Consider the following 22114-nt stretch of genomic DNA (forward strand, 5'->3'; position numbering starts at 1 on the left):
CTAGATTTAGTTTTTGAAACCAAGCAGAAAAATGGGCCATTCAGGCATCATCACAGTAATGATGCCACAGCCGTGAGCGCGTTAACATATGACTGCTCATATTTACATATCAACACCTTTTAAATGTCCAACAACTTGCCATTGTTACTCATTTCACATACAAAAGGTTCGCCAATAATAAATAATCTGCATATAGAAGGTATATAAGGTGATTGTAGGTTTTTAAGTTAAATTTACAGTAGCCATAACCAGGGCCAAGAGAGTGTGGAAATGGTCATGAAAGGCTTAATTATGATTGCTGTTTGTGCAAGAAATCTAAAGAAACATTATAAGTGGACTTAAGAAAAAGTTAAATACGCTCCTGTGCTCGTATTTTTTTATTTTTTTGGAGTATGTTGTCAGTGGGGTCAGACAAGGACAGGACTCCAATCATAGTCAGTTCGGCTTTAAAATCTTCTCTCTACAGCCCTTCTCATTCATTACTAAAAACATGGACTGGTTTGGTCTGAAAAAACCTTGCAGTTATCACTTTTATTGCCTTTCTTTCTTGTCTGTCATAACAAGACTTATTGGCTTGAATAAAAAAGCTTTAAAATATTGCTAAAGCAATATGCAGGTGCACACATGGTAAAGGTACACTGCTCCTTATACCCGTTTGTATCTTTATCATTCATGCCAACATACACATAATTTCTTTTTATTCTTACAGTTGCAGTTTTTTTTTTTACCATTTTTAACACTATGATTTATACTTTACAGTAACTTTAACAACTATTTTTAATAAATATGATTCCTTTATAATTAAAAATAAAAATGTATAGATTATTAATACATTATTATATTTTTTTCATTGATTATACATGATTTATACGTGTTTAATTAAAATGAACAGTCTAGTCCAGCATTTTAAGCAACATTATGGTGTTTATTTTGTATTTCTTGTTTTGGGTACTTGAATTGAGATGTTTAACTCTCAATTCTCTCAATATCTCAAACTCTCAAAAACTTTTCGAACTTGTGATGAACTTTTGCTTATTATAGAAAAGGTTTGAGAATAGAAGCTAACCTGTGGTGAGTGACTCACACACCCGCAAACACACCCTTGAGCTTTTATTGTCATCAGTCGGTTGACAGCTCCTGTTTTATGCGTGCCTGCAGAAAATCATCGTGTTGGTTGTGAATCTAATTTCCCACCTCCTGCCCTCAAAAGAACCCCAGGACACTTTGCTGTGGTCTGGAAAGTCCTGATCCAGTTTCATCTAGTTTAGTTCAAACTCTCTCTTTTGCTACCTAATATCAAAGAGATGAATAAACATCTACATTACAAGAAATCACAGGTGTGTGGGTGTTTCAGTGTCAAGAGATCTGCTCTTTAGTTGACTTTTAATGATGCATCAGCTGACTTAAATATCAAAAAGCTCTTTGTATCAGATGTTATGACTTATTTTAAAATGTATTTGATTGAAACTGATTCCTGTTGTTTGCTCAAAATTGAATCTGTCATAATTTACTCACCTTGATGTAGGGCCTTAATTCTTCAATATGTGTATACGTGAATGACATTTGAGAATACAAATTTCCTTAAATTTAAAATTCACTTACAATATTCTTTTTCAGTAGCTGTTAAAATTAATTAGAACATATTTCTTTTGTAGGGGTAAATGAAGAATGAATGCTTTCAGTGTGTGACCCCTGATACATCATTATCCATCTCAGGCTATCGTAATGGCCCATAAGTGCTTGGCAGGAGTCTGCTGAAGTCCAAATTTACTGTTCTGTTATGCATATGTTTTTTTTTTTTTGTCTTCATACTATGTATGTGTTTCTCTCTCTGTACTTATAGTTATTTCAGGGGATGTTGTCCGCTCTGCACTCTGAGATAGATATTCAAAGATATCTGCTGAAAATCCAGAATGTTGGTTCACGCAGAGTCAGTACAAGCACGTATGAACGTGTGTGTTCTGCATGTGTGTGTTTAACAATACCACACAATCACTTAACATGAAAAAACGTATTCATCTGAAACTAATTAACTGACTGTACTGATGTATACTGGCATGTACATACTTTTTTTGATTTATAAATTATGTTTACACTTTGAATCTAGTTTTTGGTGTATGTAGACTAGTCAGTCTGATCTGCATGACTGCTTGCAGTCTTAACAGCTGACCAGCTGCTGTCGCTTTAAATTAAATTTGCGGTGTGTGTTTCAGAAAATGTTAATATATTCATTATGCTTTGGTCACAATTAGTAGTTCAAGTTTGATGCATGTAGTGAAGAAAACCCTTTTGGAAATCCAGCTAAAACCAGCTTCTGATAGTTTGACTAGGTTCTGTACTGTTAGAAATAAAGGTTCCAAAAAGGGGATTTCACAGTGATTCCACAGAAGAAGAAAAATGTTTAAAGAACCATTAAAAATAACCTTTGGTGCAATAGAAAGTTTCCACGGATGTTAAGGTTCTTCATGAAACCATTAATGTCAATCATGAACCTTTATTTTTAAGAGTGTATTCTGTCCATTGATGGTAATACGCTGCTTGACAAAGATGGACAACCCTGATGTTGGGCTACTGGTTGGTGGCACAGAGGTTGACCTGGTAGATCATCTTTATCAAGCTGTTTAGTGCTGGTAAAGAATAGTGGGCTACTTTGAACCAAGCACTGTCCCTAAAAGCAGCCTGATTATTTTAAGTTGGTATGATCTGTTATTCAGAGACACCAAAGATGGTTTTGAGTATTGCACTTATGATGTATCATCAAATCCAAATCTAAACTTTTGTTTCCTTCTACAGAGCTCTAAGCAGAGTTTGGCGTGTCCGAGTCCAGTGCCTGTGTTTGTGGATCAGCTGGAGCACGGCTCACTGGTCTCTCTAGATGCTCTGGATGTCATGTCTGAGTGCAACATGCCCATCGCCTTCACCCGAGGCTCCCGGTCTCGAGCCAGTCTGCCCGTAGTCCGCTCCACTAACCAGACCAAGGATCGCTCATTAGGTATTCAAATTCATGTGCATGTACTAAATTATATGGAAATAGACACATTTCAAATATAGCAACCATGCAGACTTATTAGGTAGGCATGCATTTTGTGAATGAAGGGTGTTCGATTTCTGTGGAAATCTGCTGAGATTTCTTTGGAATTCAGTGGGTCTGTGAATGAGTGATCTCGTACTGCTGTGTTACTTATTTCCCATCTGTTGCTAAATTATTTAGTTGCAGAGTTAAAGCGTCTGTGGAACTGTGTGGTTACTTGTGTTTGTCTGTCAGTCTCTTATACTTAAGTTCAATGTCATAACAGCGAATTTGGCTCTGTCATTACCGCTTCATGTAATGGAATATTTACGAGGCTCCACAGCTGAAATTCATAACCTGTACTTAACAAGGCACAGTCGTATATTACTGCACAGACTCATGCTTGTGGACACACACACACACACACACACACACACACACAGAAACACGGAAATAGGACAGATTTTCCAACATACACAAACACATGTATTCACTAGAACACCCCGTATTCTCTCTACATCCAGATAGAATGACAGTCCAACACACACAGGCCTTGAAATGGGAGCCTTCTCTGGCTGCTTAACTCTGATTGGTTGGTTTAAACATGGATTTGTTCACTCAAACTATTCCCTCAAAATTTAGCTGAGAAGATATATATATAGACAGACCTGCATAGAAAAACTGGATGTTGTTTAATCAAGGCACAACACAAAGACGAGGAGACATGCATTTATTGAAGATATTCAGAAGCGACCTGCTTGCTGTAAGTCACCATTCCTTTCGTTCAGCGATCTTAAGTTTTATTTGTTGTTGAGAGATGTTGTCTTAGGTTTGTTTAAGACCTGCTTAAGTATAAGTTCCGGAAGTAAAAATCCCATTAATTTTCTTTCTACTGAAATGTATGTATTACAAAGCTTATAAGCCTTGCTTTATATTTTGTAATACATTTCAAATATGTGAAATTTTATTCAACTGCATGTTGATGTGATATTTTATTCAACTGCATGTTGATGTTTAGTCAGTAGTTTAATATCGTACCATTTTTTAGGGGTGCACGATATATATCGGCCGATGATTAATGCACATCTAGTCAGTAAAGCTGGTTATCTAATCAGCTTGGATTTGCGCAGCTTGTCATCTTTTTTTATATCTTCTCATTGGACAACAAGACAGTGGGATAAAGTAAAAAAAAAAAAAAAAAATTAATAATAATAATAATACAATTGATTTGTAATGCGCCTTCCTTAATTCTCAAAGCACTACAACATGTACAAACAAAATTACAATATCAAAAATAAAATCATAGTAAAAGTCATAAATTAAAAGCTTCAGTAAAAAGGTTTCTTTTCCTAAGAAGTTTCTTAAAACAATTCCTAATAAACACAGGTAATGCATTGCATAACTTAGGTGCGTTTTTTTTTTCATTTATAACGAGTCTGATACAAGGAAAAACAACCAGCAGAACGGAGAGAGCAAGAAGGTGTGGAAAGAGTTACCAAGTCACAAATGTAATCAGGAGCCAGCCCATGCTCTGCTTTATCTGTTATATTAATTGGGGTAATATAATGATGTGAGGATGTATAAGTCAAAACCTGGGCAGCTGAGTTTTGAATATATTGTATTCTCTTAACAGAACTTGCAGGTAAACCCCAAAGAGAGAATTGCAATAATCGAGCCATGATTTGATGAAGGCATGAATAAGCCTTTCAGCATCAGGCTTAGAAAAAAAGGGTCTAATGCAAACAATTTAAAAAAAAAAGATGGGAAAAAAAACATTAGATGCAGTGCCAATTAATAAACTTTCAGTTTTAGAACAATTCGGTTTTATAAAGTTGTGTTTCATCCATGCTTTAATTTCTAGCAAACAGGCAGAAAGAGTTAAAGAGGAAGAAGTGAGATCAGGTGATGTGCTAATATAAATCTGGGTATCGTCCACGTAACAATGATAGCCCAGGCCATACTTCTGAATAATCTGCCCAAGAGGCAGCATGTAAAATACTAAATAGAACAGGTCCCAAAACTGACCCCTGAGGGACACCCTGAAATAAAGGCAAAGTCTGAGACCTAACCCAGACCCAGAACTAAACCCAGATTTAAAAGTCTCTAAAAGGCTATTTGTGTAAAGATGAATTTGGAGTTGGCTAACAACTACCTGCTCAAGGACTTTTGCCAGGAATGGTAAATTAGAAATTTGCAGATAATTGGACATCTCAGCAATATCACTCCCAGGCTTTTTTTTTTGAACTGGTGTAACTGCTGCCAATTTTAAAGCAGGAGAAACAATCTCTTCACTATGTGAGACAATGGTGGTAATGTGGGGTACAATAACACACAAACAGTCTTTCAGTACAGTAGTAGGGAAATGATCCAGTACACAAGTAGTTTAATTCATTGAAAAAAACAAGTTTAGAAATAAAATCAGAATCAACATCATTAAAACTTGAGAAGACATAGTCAGAGAGATTTGCAGGAAGTATGTAGATCAACAAATTCAGAAGCAAGATTACCGACAATAGAATTATAGATATTCTCAATTTTAGATGAAAAGTAATTGATAAACTCATTACACTGCTCAGTCGTGGAACAGTTAATGTTAATAGGAGGTTTAATAAGCTTATTAACTGTTCTAAACAGAACTCTGGGCTTAGAGATGTCACTGCTAAAAACTGTAGAATAATATGCCATTTTTGCAGCTTTAAATGCATTATGGTATTCAATCTGATGCTGATCAAACATTGATTTATTAACTGTTAGATCGCTCTAACTGCCTCCCTTTAGCTTTTATACAACAAAACTCAGATGTATACCATGGCGATGATCTCTTTTAAGAAATTTGTAACATTTGTACAATTAATAAATTTTTACCACAGTAAACGGTATGAATGGAGATGATTGAAACATCTCATGTTGTTGTATTAAAGTTCATACAATTAGAAGTTTTTGTTTCTGGGGGTTTTCAGGTTTGGCTGAGAGTGTTTGTATGTGATTGTGATGAAAGCAGTCATTAAAATCTGGCTTGGCATTTGGCCTAGTTTGCATTTGCTCGGTTATTAGTTATTAATGTTGGTCATTAGAGTGAAATTGTAGGGTAGCGTTCAGAGACTGTTCCAAACCAAAGTGAGTTGAATGAAAAAAAATTATATATATAGACAAACCATCTTTTTTTGTGATCATTAAAACAACAGTTACAATATTATCGTAGGCACTGCTCCACTGCCTATTCACAGGTTGAGAATTCTATTTTTTATTCTGACAACATTATATTCTCAAGTAAATCATGTGAATTTTATGCAGATCATTGGGAGATTCAGTCTTTTTTTTCAATCCATAGCTCAATAATAATTTTTCTCAACTTATCCATTTTATGGATCATTTTCAAACATTTTCACTGAGCTGCTTTCATCGCCACGAACAACACAATACAACACTTCTTGTGGCTTATATAGCCAGAATTCTTACATTTCAAATTTACATTTATCAAGTATTCTTAGAGGTAGCATATTTTTTCTGACTTTTTTTTGTACTTAAAAAAAGTGAAGCTTTTCTTCACCAGGGTATAAACATCCAACATTGTTTCTATAATAAACATGCAGATCTTGTTTGGCTACATTCATGACTGAATGGAGTGGAAATGTTGCACTTGAAAGAGTGAAAGTTGCATACATGCCGTGAGCGAGAGCTATCATCTCGTTTCTGTGTTTGTTTTCCATTTGATTGGCAGTTTCGGAGTAGAATGACTACTATGGAAGTCAATGATGCCCATCAACTGTTCAGATACTATAGAATGTTCATTCTGAAAGTGAACTACTATTTTAATGACATGTACATGTCGTTTTTAGCATTTTTCAAGTTGTACATGATGCCTAAACTAATTTGAAAAGATTTTAGTTTTATGTGTTTACTAAGACAAAATACTACATAATTGCAGTTTTATAGTTCAATGCTCAAATAATGTTTTGAACTTTTCACACCCTGTGTTTTAATGTTTCCTCTCTCTTTTTTTTCTCTAGGAGTGTTGTATCTGCAGTATGGAGATGATACAAAGCAGATACGCATGCCTAATGAGATAACAAGTGTGGATACAATCAGAGCTCTGTTCGTTAGTGCCTTCCCTCATCAGCTTAACATGAAGATGCTGGAGTCACCCAGCACCGCCATCTATGTGAAAGACGAGACCAGGAACATGTACTATGAACTCACTGATGTCAGGTGTGTGTGTGTGTGCTTTAGCTTCAGCCTCCTTAAAGTTTCAACAGTTTGTTATCTCCCTTCCTCATTCCACATGGCCTGCTTCCTCTAGATCTGTGACATCACTTAACATAGGAAGTGACCTTCTTTGAGATCCAAGTGCACCTCTATTTCCTTTTATATTGCTTTTTCCTTGAGAACCAACTCCATTAACAAACCTCAAATGCATTAGTTTTACAGGCTGTTAAAGTGTAGAAAATGAATGAAAATGAATATTCGGTCATCATTACTCACCCTCATGCTGTTCCCAGCCTTTAAGACTTTCTTTCTTCTGTGGAACATGAAATGAGATATTTAGCAGAATGTTCATGCTGCTTTTTTCCGAATTAAAAGACAAAACGACAAAAGAAACCTAAATGTTTCATAAAAGAAGTCCAATTGAAATTGAAGTTGATTTCTGTCATGGCTCTTAAATCTTATTTGTGAAACTAAGATTACTAATATGGGTTTGAATGGAATGACAGTTAATAAACAATGACAGACTTTGAATTTTAGGGGTAAATTATTACTGTAATATGGAACTATAGCTGTGAAAATCTTTAATACAATCTAGACTATATGTAAGCCAACCTTGCTCACATACACATGAACAGAACATTTTATTTAGGTTTCATCTGAACAGAATTACAGTCTCAGACATTAAAGTACCTTACAGAATTTGTTTCTCCATCTTAAACCAATAAACCCGACTGTCTATCATACATCAGCCACCAGCACAGCTAATGTTAACACACCACTTAACGTCACACTTCAAACAAACACTCCCACATATCTTTCGCTCTCATTCTTTGGTCTTTCCCTCCACCCTCAGTCTCCAAACACTTATGTTTACACTGCTTTCCTTACCGTATCTCTTTACATATATCTCAGTTTGGAGTTTTATGATTTTTAGTCAATGTCTGTTAGCTGTCTATATGCCAGTACGCTGCAAAAAATTTACAAATTAACTTATAGTAGATAAACACTATCATTCAAAAGTTTGGGGTTGGTAATATTATTTTATTCTCACCATTGTTGCATTTATTTAATCAAAAATGTTATTTAATGAAAAACAATAACATTGTGAAATATTACAATTCAAAAGAACTGAAAACCGTAGCTTTTTTGTGGAAACCATGACGAATTATCTTTTCTAATGAATAGAAAGTAATTTACTGTAAATGTTGTCAATGTTACTTTTTGTCACTTAATTTAATGCATCCTTGCTGAGTAAAGTATATAAAAAAACTTACCCACCCAAAACTTGTTCAATTTGCCTAGATTGAGTGCGACTAAACCCTAATGGCCCTTCAGTTCGTCCCACCCAAATGTACTGTTTTAGCAGGAAATATGTCTATATAGGAAAGAATCATGTGACTGCAAACAGTTTCATGGTGTCTTTACATAACTGGCCAATCAAAGTCAAATGTAGTCATTAACTTTTTCTTTCCTCAGATCTGATGAGACTATAAATATTGACTCATACGCATATTGTCCTGAGTAGACAGAGGAGCAGACCTTACATTACCGTGGTGATGTAACTTGTACTTTGATACAGCTCCTTTTTTATCAAGGCTGTAAATCTAAATTACAGTCACATGACCACATATTAGACTTCATAAGAAAAATGTTCACGTCAGTTTACACACTTAGGTTTCACACACAAACAATTTATGAGTGATCCAGGTAGAAAGAGACTTAAGCCCTATTCGGACAGGACTAGTTTTACAGGAGGTAATTTTTTTTTTCACAACGCGTTTCCTCGTGTGTTTTGGCCAACGTTAATTACCGTAGATGCTCTTACCGCACTGGTTTAGCCTACTACAAAAAACAAAAACAAACAAACAAAAAAGGAAAACAAGTTAAACTAAAGAAACCACACATTAACATGGTTTTGTTATACTAGCCATTTAGTATTTAGTATTTATTGTGTAATAATATTAATGGTAATCAATCCGAATGACTATATGCAATGCAATGCAATGATGCCCAGATGCACAAATCAGACCTTCCCACCTCTGTAATAAACACGGATATGTTAGTCCCGTTCGAATTCGTACATGAAAATCACAGTCGTCAGGTGTTAAGAATCGAAACTCAAACGTAGTTTAGAAAACTAGTCGCGTCCGAAAAGGGCATTACATTTTTTTAAAGACAAACATGGTTACTTTGTAGACAGTTAATGTTTTAGCTCAATTCTGTATTAGTAAATAATTTTTGAACCTACAGAGAATTATAGTTTGATTAGTTTGGACATTAATGGATATCACAGACATCCGCCATGGATCTTTTCTCAGAAAGCCATAGCTTCACACCTCAATCTCCAGTTTATCACTCTGACTCGCCTGTGTCTCTCAGTGAATCGCTTTATTCTAGTGATTCCTTTGACCTTTCTTGCTGTAATTCACCGCTCTCACGTGTTGACATCTCGTCAGCCCTAGTGCACCCCGTTGTGGCAGAGCTGAGGGGCTGACCTTCAATGCACCGTGCACGACCGTGTTCAGATGGAGACATTTGGTCTGTATATGTAACGATTTGGATTTCTCCCAACACAGGAGCATCACAGATCACTCCTGCCTGAAAGTGTACCACAAAGATCCAGCGCACGCCTTCAGTCATGGAGCTCGGCCAATCAATGGAGACACAAGGGTGAGTACCAACCTAATGTGGACATATTTGTTAACAACAAAAGCTTTAGTAGAGAGATCTTCTCTTGGAAAATGTAATTTGGCTGGCTTTGTATTTGGTCCTCATATTGTGAAATGAATGCATCAAATACTTTAGACTTAGACCGTGTTGCAACGTAGAACAGATATGTTTAAACAGAGCAGTAGATCAACAAGAACATCTAATAATTAATGGATTTTGGTGCAGTTGAGAGTTCTGGTTGGCTGGTTTCTGTTAAAGATGGTTGGCAAGTCACCCAACAAACGACTTGTGAGGTTCTAGCTACACTACTGCTCAAAATATTTTTAGTGGAATTTTTTTTTCAGGATTCTTTGATTAATAGAAAGTTGAAAAGAAAAGAAAAGAAAAAGTATTTCTTTATACGTCTTTAGTTTGACATGCTGGTTTCATCTGGAGGAGAACAGGCCCCCCGACAGAGCCTGGTTTCTTGTATGAAGTGCTATAGAAATAAAGGTGACTTATGATCAATGTAATGCATCCTTGCTGAATAAAAGTGTTAATTTTGTAATAAATAAATAAATAAATACTGACCCCAAACATTTGAACAGTAATGCATATTGTTTTGTTTGGTAATATTTATCATTAGGGATGTACAAATATTTGACATATTATGATAAACTGATATTAATGTACTGTTTATAAAAAAAGTGTATAAATATATATATATTTTTCTATGCTGTTTCTATACTATAAATACATTAACAAAAAATCAAACATTTAAATTTTTAAAATATTTTTTAGATTTAATGATATGCTTCAAGTGAATTTATGCATTAAACATGTGCCTGAAATATAATGTACACTTTGTATGTATATTCATTTTTTTTAAAGATTGAACTGCCAGAGCTGGTTGCAACAGTAGTAGATGCAGGATCTATTTTCAGCAGTATTAAAATGTATTAACTGAATATCAGGATGCATTAAACACAGAACACAACAACCAAATAGAATGCAACAATAACAGACCACGGAACTGAACCAAACGCAGGGTTTAAATATGCAGAGAACTAATCAGGGTGAACAGAAACAGGTGTTAACTAATCTGAAACCACAGAAACTAACCTGTGGAGAAAAAAGAGAAAAGAAAGAAACTGCGTGAAACACAAGAACAAGGAAAACTAGAACAAAAATAAAACAGAACCAAACATACACGTGACTGTCACACCCCTGGACTGTTTGTTGTGTTTTCTATCCCCATGTGCTCTGTGTGGCCTAGTTTCGGTCTCCCGTTCATTATGTCAATTGGTTCAGATGTGTTTAGTTAATAATTCTTCATTTTCCAGCCTACTTAAGTTGTGTTCTATTTATGTTTTTGGTCCGTTATTGTTGACAACAGTGTTGTTAAATTAATGATGTTTTAAAGATTCATGTAAAAATAGGATAAATGAGCAAGGACAATCGAATGTACAATATCAGCTTATTAAATTTTAAGGTCCAATATTGATTCATACCAATAAATACAAATGCCAAAAATATAGTCCATTGTATATCATGCTCAACAACCATGTGTCTAGTGGACACAACCCTAAACCAAGTGCTTCCCTATACTTCCTAACCCACTAACTACTTGATTTAGAAAATATGCTCTTTTGCAAAATTTTTTTTTTGAATGCTTAGAAGACAGAATGAACTGAGGGCATTATTTAAATAACAGGTCCCTTCCCGGCCTCCCCTCTTCTGTTCGGCCATCTCCAGGGGTCCCTCTGCTCTTCACAGTTAGATACCCCCCGACCCCGGTCACCCCATTCCAATCCTTTCATGTCCGTCTTTGTCCCCCGGGCCTAATTTCAGAGGGATTGGATCAGGATTGAAGCAGAATTGGTGGAAGCACTGAATAGAAAGCAAAGGCTTTTTCCTCTTTCCTTTTCCTCCCATAATCCCCTCTAATCTCTTGCCATGCCGGGCCCTGTTTGTTTGCTGGTAATGTAACGGAAATTAGATCGCAAGGCTTTCATATTCTCTGTGTGTTTCCTCAAATTTAACAAGGTAGCCCCAAACTTTTGTCTGTGGTAATCCCTGGTCTGGTTTTGGCCAACTCGCACAGCTAATATGCATTTGATTAGAGCTTAAGACGCTGACATAAGAGCCCTTAAGGGAGGTTGTAAAAGTTTGAGGAAGTGAAGGACTTTATTCACTATTATTTTGTTTTAAGGCTCTTATTAACATTTCATGTTGCTTTTAGGAGTATGCATGCAAAGTTAAAAGTTGAAAGTCTTATTGTTTGTGTCACGTGTCCATGTCTAAGCAGATTAAAGTATGTTATGTGATGACTTACAGCTATATAAGTACAAACGAGCGAGAGAGAAAGAATACAAAAGATGAACTATTATCTGTTCTCTGACAAGAGAGCGAGAACAAGTTGTTCAGACACATGCCAAAGTTCAGAGAATCAGTGTCAGCGTTTGCCATTGTGGCGGTTTACAAAGAATTCATGATGCATTGAAAGCTCTTTTATATGGTGTTTTGTTTAAGTTTTGTGTTTCAGGCAAGATTGTGACTGTATAAGTGTTTGGTCTTGGGTCGTCCTCTAGAACAACCGTAATACATGTAACAATTCAAGGAAAGTATAATCAGTAGGGTTTCCTGGTTACTTTTAATAAAGCCTGTTCCACCTTCAAGAGGTTATTGCATAACAGCTATCAAGGCTTTAAGTTTCATGCAAGTTCTCACATGCTTTACCATGTGACTGACGCCGATCATAGGTTTGACACCCAGCTCATATAAACAAAGCAGGCTTTGCACGAAAGTGTGTCTGTCTGTCTATACATCTATCTTTTGCAGTGAATAAAGGTGCTTTTTGTTTTTGCATCCCTGTTAGCAAAATTGGACATTTCTAAATACACATTAAAACATTACATATTATTTGATTTATGTCACATAAGACTCATTCCGCTCCTTCTATCATCCCCATCTATGAAAAAAGGAAACATTCAATATCAGCACAGCGGTCGATGTTCCTAAACAATGGCCCTCATATGCATGAAACCTGAGTGTTAATCAATATGCCGATGAAAATTTTAGAACATAATTATTTGTTGATATGTAAAATAAGACATGTGGTTAATGGTTTATTGACTTGTCTTTTTCAGGAGTGACAGGACAAATGCCATATTGTATAAATATGGAAATATATTCACTAGGGAGGGTTGCCTGCAAATCTCCTAGACTAATTGTGTTTCTTTCAGTAATACAAATAATTCAAGTTTGATTTGAGGCCAGAAAACACATATGATGACGGTACACATTTGATGTTTTGACTGCAGTTGTTGCTATTGTAACTGTGAGGGGACAAGTGATCCATTATGCTTTCATCTAGACTTAAACACACATGTGAATGAGCAAACGCACACAGAAACACGTAATCAGGCCTTTCAAGTAGGCACGGAGATACTCAGACATATTTAAAAGACTAATGAAATAAGCCCTGCTTCTATTCAAACACACAATTTCTGTGTGTGTCTGTGACAAAGAGAAGGAAGAGACTTTAGGCCCAAAAAATACAGTGAATGAACCGCAACGGAGTAAAAATTTACAGTACATTTCATTAATTTAGATAATGTTAATATACCACATAACTAAAACTTGTTGTTTACTTTTATAGTATACTGACAAAAAGAAAAAGCCACATGATGAACCAAAGTTCTACAATACAGATACAAAATGGCATCATGGGAACACAAATGTACAGTGGCCGAGAGAGTGCAACTCACTGCAACTTTAGAAAACACATGCAAATAGAAAAGCACCAGCAAATCAAGAAAACATCATCATCAGTTTGACAGCAGGTGCTGAAAATGCTCACAACTCAACCAAATAAAGAATTTTATCTGCATTTGGTTAGGAGTATTTGCAGCACATTTGTTGTCAAATTGATGAAGTTGTTTTCTTAATTTGCAGATGTGTATTTGTTTCTATTTGCAGTGCGTTTCGTTATTTGGTTGTTGTGATCATTTGCAGTGAGTGTGTTGTCAAATTGATGAAGTTGTTTTCTTAATTTGCAGCTATTTTATTTTTCTATTTGCAGCTTGTTGAGGTCTCGACAACTGTACAAATGACACTAAATAATGCAATAAACATAATTTAGCATTATTAGATATAACGTAAATCCATAATATACGTAAGTTGTCATCAAATGTGAAGTTACACATAATTCTTGGACAAAATTTGCCAATTTATGGTTTACCACTGTAATTTATTAGATGACTCTCTTTCACTTCCAAAATTGTAAATTTAACAGTATTTTACTATTGAATTACATGAAATGTCACATTAGATGTATTATAGCTTTTTACCATAAGGGAACTTACCAATAAAGAAGTAGTAAACTTCCAGAATTACATTTCTGTCATTGAAATCCAAAGATCATTTTGAATGTGTATTTTTATGGAACACAAGCAGTTAATTTAATTTAAGAGATGTAATGAGATTGTTGTAACAGTAATGTACAAATCCAGATCTGAATCTGTTTATCCGTATCTACACGCTCACATGCATGCAGCTGTGTGTCTCAGTGCCAGTCTGTTAAAACAGCAAGCAGATTACTGTGCAGCGTGACTGACCACGGTTTACAGACGACTGTTAATTGGAAACAGACCCATAAAAATGAACGAAAGTCTGCTAAATTCAGCTCTCTCCACTGAATGTATGGTCAAACTAGTCTCTTTTGACTGTCTGCATGAGGTTTGGTCCAATTTGCAGATCATTCAGGCCAAAAACTGCCCACTTAGACAACATCTAAAATGACCAGCTGCGGTGTATTTTGTATTTCAGCATCTAAGATGTTTTTTTTCGTTCTGGTTGTAGGTTTTAACATTCCCTTGTGGATGTTTATTTAAGAAAGAAAATGCAAGAGAAGCAGAAAATTAATGGAAAAGGGGGGCTTTCTTGGGCCAAATTCAACCCAAATGTTCTCATTCCATCATCTTTTGATTTCTTCATTTATTACAGGTTTAATGTTTCTTGTCAGCCTTCCTCCAGCAAATTCTCTACCTTTTAAGGTAATGCAAAGGAGAAAATGATGAGATGAGAAACTGGAGAGGTTGAGGCAGGCAAGAACTTTCATGTTATTCAGACAGTGTTGCTCAGGTAACATCTGTTCATGTATATTCACCAAAGAATCCTAAAATTGTATTACAGTTTCCACAAAAATATTAGGCAGCACAGCTGTTTTCAACATTGATCATAAGAAATATTTATTGGCTGGCCACCAGATCAGATTATTAGAATGTTTAATGAAGGAGCGTGTGACACTGGAGTAACGTAATATATTAGAATATATTAAAATATAATATTTTACAGAATTAATGTTTACACCGTATTTTTGATCAAATAGCATGCTGGTGTCCTTGGCTTGAAAGTCTCACCTGTTCTGGGTGTAGCCTGAACGCTGACTCTCCTCAGCACAATGCTATCATTGTTGGAGATTCAGAGGAGAAGGGCAATGCTTTGAACAACCATTTTGTCGTCTTTCTATTATTTTATAAAGCTCTTTGGCTTAAAGGCACATTCTTTTCTGTTTCTGGTGTGTCTCTGCTTTGTTGTTTTTTTATTTTTGGATGAGGCAGACATAGTCAGACAATAACTGCTTTACTGTCTACTGCCTTCATAAGCAGCTGCCTTCTAAGGTGTATTCTAATTCAAATGGAATTTAATTTGATTAGGTACTTCTGCTTTAAACCACTTACTGGTTAAAATAAATACATATTTGTGATAAATGAAATTGGGCCTGAGAGGATGTAAATGCCTTCTCTCTCTCTTTCTCTCTCACTCTCTCTCTCTCTCTGTCATTTTACGTACCGAAAAACTAACACATTTAGTTTCACTCTAAACCAGTTTTTCTCTGAATTCTATTCATCTGTCAAGTCATATGGTTTTTCCTGTTGCTCCCCATTGCTGAGTTTGGCGCCGGATACATCTGAGTTTGTCTGTCTAGTATCTTCAGGTATGAAGTTTTGCATTCTGAAGCTCACTGATCGGAAATCTTTCTCCCGCTCAGGTCATATTTGAAATCTCAGTTGTTTTATTCGTTTACTTTTTGTTGGATGCAGTTGCTGATCAGATGCAGATACAACTGAAGAATAATTTTTAAGTGGTCTAAATCATCATATGTTGTTGTTGTTGCTTTTTTTTTGCCTTCGTCTGTTATGTTTTCTGAATGAAATGGCAGTTTATCAGCAGCTTATCTATCCATCTTTTGTTTTTATTTCATTTGCGGTAAACCAGTAGTGTCGCTTTATGGACACAAACTCTGTTTGAGGCAATACTATATCCACTTATGCTTTTTAATTACATTGTGAGATGTATATGAATCATAGCCACTTATGTCTCGGTGCACACACACACATACTTGCACAGTTTGTCCAACTTCCATCTGAAGCATATTAGTGTGATTAATCTACTCTGTAGGACCTTCTTGGGTGGTCAGGTCAAATCAGGCTGCCCATGTGTGCTGCCTGTTTAAAAAAAACAGCACAGATTACTAGTGCTCTGAATTTAGAAAGAGTACAATGACATATTATTTGATCCAAGCAGGTGTTTTTTTTTTACCATGAATACCATGATCGCTCACAGTGTTTCTTTCTTTGACTTCTTTCAGCCCTTTCATTTCACATGTGAGATGGAAATGTGAGACTTCTTTCTCACTGACGAATGAACAGAAAAAACTTTCTAGACTTAACCAGAACACTGAGGATTACATGGACATCAATATTTATGTATTCATCAGTGTTATTATAGCTAATTAACTAACTAAAATTATTACAAAAACATGAAAATGAGAAATGTTGCCCTGTCAATTTTCTGAAACTCTAAATAGTTGTTATTGATTAAAGGGTTTCTTGGGTTTGAATTTTTTTTAATGTGTAATCTTATATCCTTTTTCTCTCTCATTCAGGTCCACAGGGAGATGATGTATGCTGGACCGAGTGGTCATCCTCTCCGGCAGCCCCCAATGGGTCCCCCTCCACCCCATATGCAGAGTTCCATGTCCCCTACCACACCTCATGCTATGCCCTCCTCCCCATCTCGTATCCCCTTCGGCCCACGCACCTCAGGCAGTGGGGTTGCCACAATGCCACGTGAGAGAGCGGCACACACACTCCCCGCCACCTCCCCTGTTTGCCCATCCTCCCCCTGCATGAGCGCCATCCTTGAGCGGCGTGATGTCAAGCCTGACGATGACGTAGCTGCAAAGAGCATGTCACTTCCTGCCCGAGCTGAAAGTCATTATGCTGACCCCTATATGTTACATCACCATGCCCCGCCCCCTGATACAGTAGACTACACCTACCACCGTGCCACCATGCGCTCTTACAGTAACCCCGGTGTTCCCATGGAGCCCACGGACCATCCTTCGCTCTTCCGACAGAAAAGCAGGAAGTACACGGATAGCCAGTTACCCATGCTAGGCTCCAAAACCCCGCCCCATTCCCCACAACGGATGGGCGAGGTGCGGATGATGGACATTCACACAGTCCAACCACAGAGTTCCATGACTCTGGAGAGGGCATCTCCTATCAGACAATCATTTAGGAAGGAGACTCCTCTTTCTATGGACACCATGGTAAAGGCAAGGGGAGGTATGGGATCTCCTGCCACCCCTGATCTTCAGGTTCACAACCCTCTTGCCCCATCGACAGACCCTCAGACACGGTAAGTCATCATTAAGAGAAAATGGGGATATTTAAGCATGAAAATAACTAACTTTCCATCGACAATATCCCAGTATACATCAGCATCCGTGATATGTCCATATTCTAACTCTGCATCAGTTTATTGTCTTCCACTGCATCATGACATTCCCTAATTGCATCCAAAACACATCGACAATGTCTTGTCTAAGTACTAGCAGCTGTTATTAGCTGTGAACATTAACGTTTAAAGGGAAATTTTGTAATCAACTTGTCGACTACTCTAACAAACCACCAAAAGAGAGTCAAAAAACGTTCTGTATAAGCGATCCACTTGAAATGGTCTACTTAGGCACAATCCCAGGAGTATTTTATACCCCTTCACCTAATTAAAAAAGTATTATTTTTCCTTATTAATGCCAAAAATGCATACATTTATGAGTCTCCTTGTTCGCTCTGTCAGCCATGTTGCCGCTGTAGACAGTGTATGCTGAGATAATTCTCATACTCTTTTGTTTGAAGTGGGGTCCCAAGAAATCTTTGTATTTGGCCTTTCCCCCTGCCCCTCCAACCAAAAGAGAAGTGAGACACCCCTACCCCTTCATGTGAATGTGCAAAAAAGTAGGTTAGGGGAAAGGGGAAGGGATAAGGGGTAGAAATGGGATTGGGACTTAATCTATGAATCCAACTGTCAAGCTCCACACTGAATGCTGCTGAGAAGTAGGTCAAATATGCAATGTGCTTGTCTTGCATAATGATCATTGTACATAAACACAAGTGTTCACTCAATCAACATTAGCAAATACATATGCTGTATATTAAAAGCAGTAGGCAGTGCAGAACAAATAAGTAGAATATCAATAGCTTATTATAAGAAAGTAAGATACATTTATAATTTTTTAGTGTAAAAAATCTATTAGCAAACTTGATTGGTATGCACCAATATGGCATTATATAGACTACACAAAACTTTTCCATTTTATTGGAAGTCAAAATGTTTCCTCACCTTCTAACTAAAGCCCGACCAATATGGGTTTTTGGGGGCCGATGCCGATACCGATATTACGGACTAAAAACAGACAGATACTGATATAATGGACAATATTCTTTGTGTAGGCTATATTATAGTAGAGCATATTGTCAAAAGTTTGGACACTTCCCATTAGTGTGTCCAAACGTTGGACTGGTACCATTTGTAGAATACAGTATATATCCTACATAAACAGAATATACATACATAAACACATTTTTTGCAATGATAACTCAAATGTGGTGATCAAACACTTATAATGTTGTGACAAACATAGGCCTATGTAGTGGAGGCAGGGTATTAACAATTTAACAATAAACTTTATTATTCAAAATGAGTCTGACATCAGTTCACTTAACAGTAAACTTCACTTCACTTATTATAAATAAATTAACACAAATAGAACAAAATATATATATAACTTCAATTAAAAAATTAAACAAGGTAACTGTGTATGGCAAGCAAGCTACTGCCAAACCAATAGAGGTTTACGCAGGAAGCACAGCGTTTCCAAATGTAAACATCTAAAATGAATAAATAATAATAATTCATAATATATTTTTTCAAAAACTCTGTGTTGTATATTTTCTGGAAATCAAATTAACATACAGAACATTCATATTTAAATTGTCTTTTTTGCAGTTGAATATTCCCAGACACAGTCCACGTTATACAGTAAATTCCTATCCTGACTACGTCAGACTTCCTACTTCCGCTCAATTTCATTTAGCTTCTGTACTGTCTATGAAATAAAGTGAAGTAGCAGAGTCTGGTATTACCAGGCTAGTAAATTCCATGTTTATGTCTGAATTCTGTGATTACGTCCATGTTTTCTGCATCGCTGAAACTATAGGGCCCTACTAATTTAGCGAACAAATATGATAAGCGCATTGTAAGAGTAAAAAACATGGACATAGTTGTATATTTATTCAGTATTGAGTCTCTCCAACTAGGTGACAATGTAGCATTAAATCACCATTCAACAGACTCAATCCACCACCGCACTGCTATCCATTGGATTGCAGAAATATACTAATTTTTCAATCTGCTACGTTACTGACAAACTATGCTGACACTGTGTCTGTGATGCAACAGGTTGTGACAAACCGACCATTAAAAATAATTTGAACATTGTGACAGCACGTCATAAATAGAACAAGACATCAGTTTACTGCATCCAATGTAGGCAACATCACTGATTATAATGAGTTCTGTTCTACAACGGACGTGAGCGGCGATGAGATGTAATGTGACCGATGTGACAAGCATGAGTTCTGGGCCATGGCGCAGCCAGTATAAACACCTGCATTAACTGAAAGGCCGCGATCAGCTCTGGTGGCCGTAACACAGACTTTAATGTGCCGCAGAGGCATACCGTGATGCGCAGATCATCTCTAGTCTCTAATGTCACTGAATCTGCTGTTAAAAATTAGCCATCTATCATATCATCATGCAAAACTAAGAATTAGAATCATTGTAATGTGACGATCAAATATAGGTGTGGATGGGTGGAGGGCAGATAATTTGAAGCAACGGACTCAGGTGAAGTTTGGGCTCATCCGCACATCTAACACTAAACTGACCTAAGTCGCCTGTAGCAAACAATGGAGTGCACTCTACTGGACAAACTAAGTAATTAAACCATTAAGACAATGTAATCTGCATCATATGTTCTTAAAAAAAAATCATATCGGCGGCACATTCACAGATACCGATATATCGGCGACAAGCTCATATCGGCCATTAATATCTGCTAAACGATATATCGGTCAGGCTCTACTTCTATGTGGACATTTCCATGAGTGACACAGAGAAAACGAACGCATGCAAGGTCAGGGGTAAAATTAAATTATTTTGTTTTCTATTCCCGATAGACTTTTAACAACATACTTTTAACAAAAATATATTCATTTTAAAATGTAAGATTAGCATGACAGTAATAATGAAACATATCCTCTGTAAAATTATAAAATAAAACCAAAAATTTGAACAACTAGCCTAGAGCCCTGCACGGGCCTCAAATCTAGGCCCGAGCCCGGCCCTGGCCCGAGACGCTCAGGCCCTAACCTGACCCGTGTCCGACAGCTCATCAGAATTATCAAGCCCGAGTCCAACACGAGCCCGTGTTTTTATTTATTTATTTTATTACACAGCGGAAGCCTGCCTTATTTGCAACAATTAAAAAATGGGTCAGTTTTGTGTTATGTTTCTTTTCATTTCTTTATCAAGTTAATTTAGAAAAATGTTTGGAGCATTTTTTATTTTTTTTTAAATGACGATTAACGTTAAATAGCCGAGCCGACAGCAAGTAGCCTAAAACATATTTAATCAATTAAGCCTCTCAAATTAATGCTAATACTTTACTTGGCTTCAATAAAATCCATATATAAAACACTTCAAGCATATCACACAGACAGTTAGTTTAATAAATGTTTATTTATTAAACCACAGTGAGTAAAATAAAATAAAAAAATTGAAATACTGAGGCAGGCCCGCAACAGCGCTAACAAATGAAATGAGAAATAGCCTACAATCTAAACAAATTAAATTAATTAAAAACAAACTTGCAGGTTATCTTACCTCAAGAATGCACCGCAGAACATGTCCATTCTTTTTTCCATTAGTTTGCATCAGTTAAATGAAAACAAAGTCCAGTCAAGTTAGAACAGTCTCTTACAGAGCATTGTGGAGAAAAAGAATAGCCTCCAGAGTGGAAGGTTTTACACAGAGCGAGCCAATCTTGACAGTTGTGGTAGCAGGGTCTCGTGCTGTTTACATTTACATTACTTTAGAGGCCTATAATAGCTACTACTACAATAAGTGGATATAAGTAAAATATAATTGTGCGTCGCGCTGACGGAAAAGCGTGCATCCGTGCATGCGTGCGTGAGACTGTCATGTCAGTATGTCAGTTTAACTATAAAGGGTTGAATTATCAGATTATGAAAGTTATGAGGTTATGAAATGTCTTTCTATGTTTGTTTTTCTATCGTCGACGTCAACTTCTCATTTTTTTTATTTAATGTTTAAAAATATAAATAGAAGGATAACCCAAAAAAGGCCCAAGGCCCGGCCCGCATGTGAGCTATAGCGTGAAAATTGGCCCGAAGCCCGGCCCTAGGGGCATAAATAAGTCGGGGCCCATCGGGCTCGGGCTGAAATGCAGGGCTTTAAAATAGTCTATTTGCACTGTCAACTAGCAGCAGCATTATCATTTAGTCGACTAGGTTACTAGTCTCGCTATTTATAATGTTATATCGCTAGTATCCATAGTTATTATTTTAACATAAATTCTTCAGAGTTGACAAAGCTGTTTAGCTGGGTTTGTTTTAAAAAAATACAGCCTTATATATCTCAGAAAAAAAAGACTTTAAACTGTAATTCAGTCACTTTTGTTTTGCTGTTTTGGTTAAATGGTAATCGTTCCCTTTATGTTTGTCTGTGCCCTGTAAGTCAGATTTATTGTGCTTGGCAATGTACTTGCTAGCTGAGAAGAGTCAATACACAGGGTCAACATGCTGAGCTGTTTTT

The 22114-nt window shown here is 36.5% G+C and overlaps 1 protein-coding gene and 1 long non-coding RNA gene across 18 annotated transcripts in view; one reads left to right on the forward strand and one right to left on the reverse strand.

Annotated features, from left to right (window-relative positions):
• Nucleotides 1-9602, reverse strand: part of LOC127946203 (uncharacterized) — a 34008-nt gene extending 24406 nt beyond the window's left edge. The window contains exons 1-2 of the long non-coding RNA XR_008151024.1: nt 8495-9602; nt 7493-7529 (exon numbers count right to left, since the gene is read on the reverse strand). This is a non-coding gene — a long non-coding RNA (uncharacterized LOC127946203). The remainder of the gene's footprint in view (nt 1-7492; nt 7530-8494) is intronic.
• The window catches only part of LOC127946191 (sickle tail protein homolog), a 135732-nt gene that overhangs the window by 94265 nt on the left and 19353 nt on the right, over nt 1-22114 (forward strand). For 13 of the 17 annotated variants that reach the window (XM_052542567.1, XM_052542569.1, XM_052542561.1 and 10 more), the window contains exons 3-7: nt 1844-1930; nt 2794-2992; nt 7021-7219; nt 9793-9886; nt 16818-17575. In XM_052542567.1, the coding sequence (XP_052398527.1) occupies nt 1844-1930; nt 2794-2992; nt 7021-7219; nt 9793-9886; nt 16818-17575 (1337 nt within the window). The remainder of the gene's footprint in view (nt 1-1843; nt 1931-2793; nt 2993-7020; nt 7220-9792; nt 9887-16817; nt 17576-22114) is intronic. The other 4 variants (XM_052542579.1, XM_052542563.1, XM_052542571.1 and 1 more) reach the window with 1 other exon arrangement.

The sequence above is a fragment of the Carassius gibelio genome, chromosome A24 (genome assembly GCF_023724105.1).
Source record: "Carassius gibelio isolate Cgi1373 ecotype wild population from Czech Republic chromosome A24, carGib1.2-hapl.c, whole genome shotgun sequence".
NCBI lineage: Eukaryota > Metazoa > Chordata > Actinopteri > Cypriniformes > Cyprinidae > Carassius > Carassius gibelio.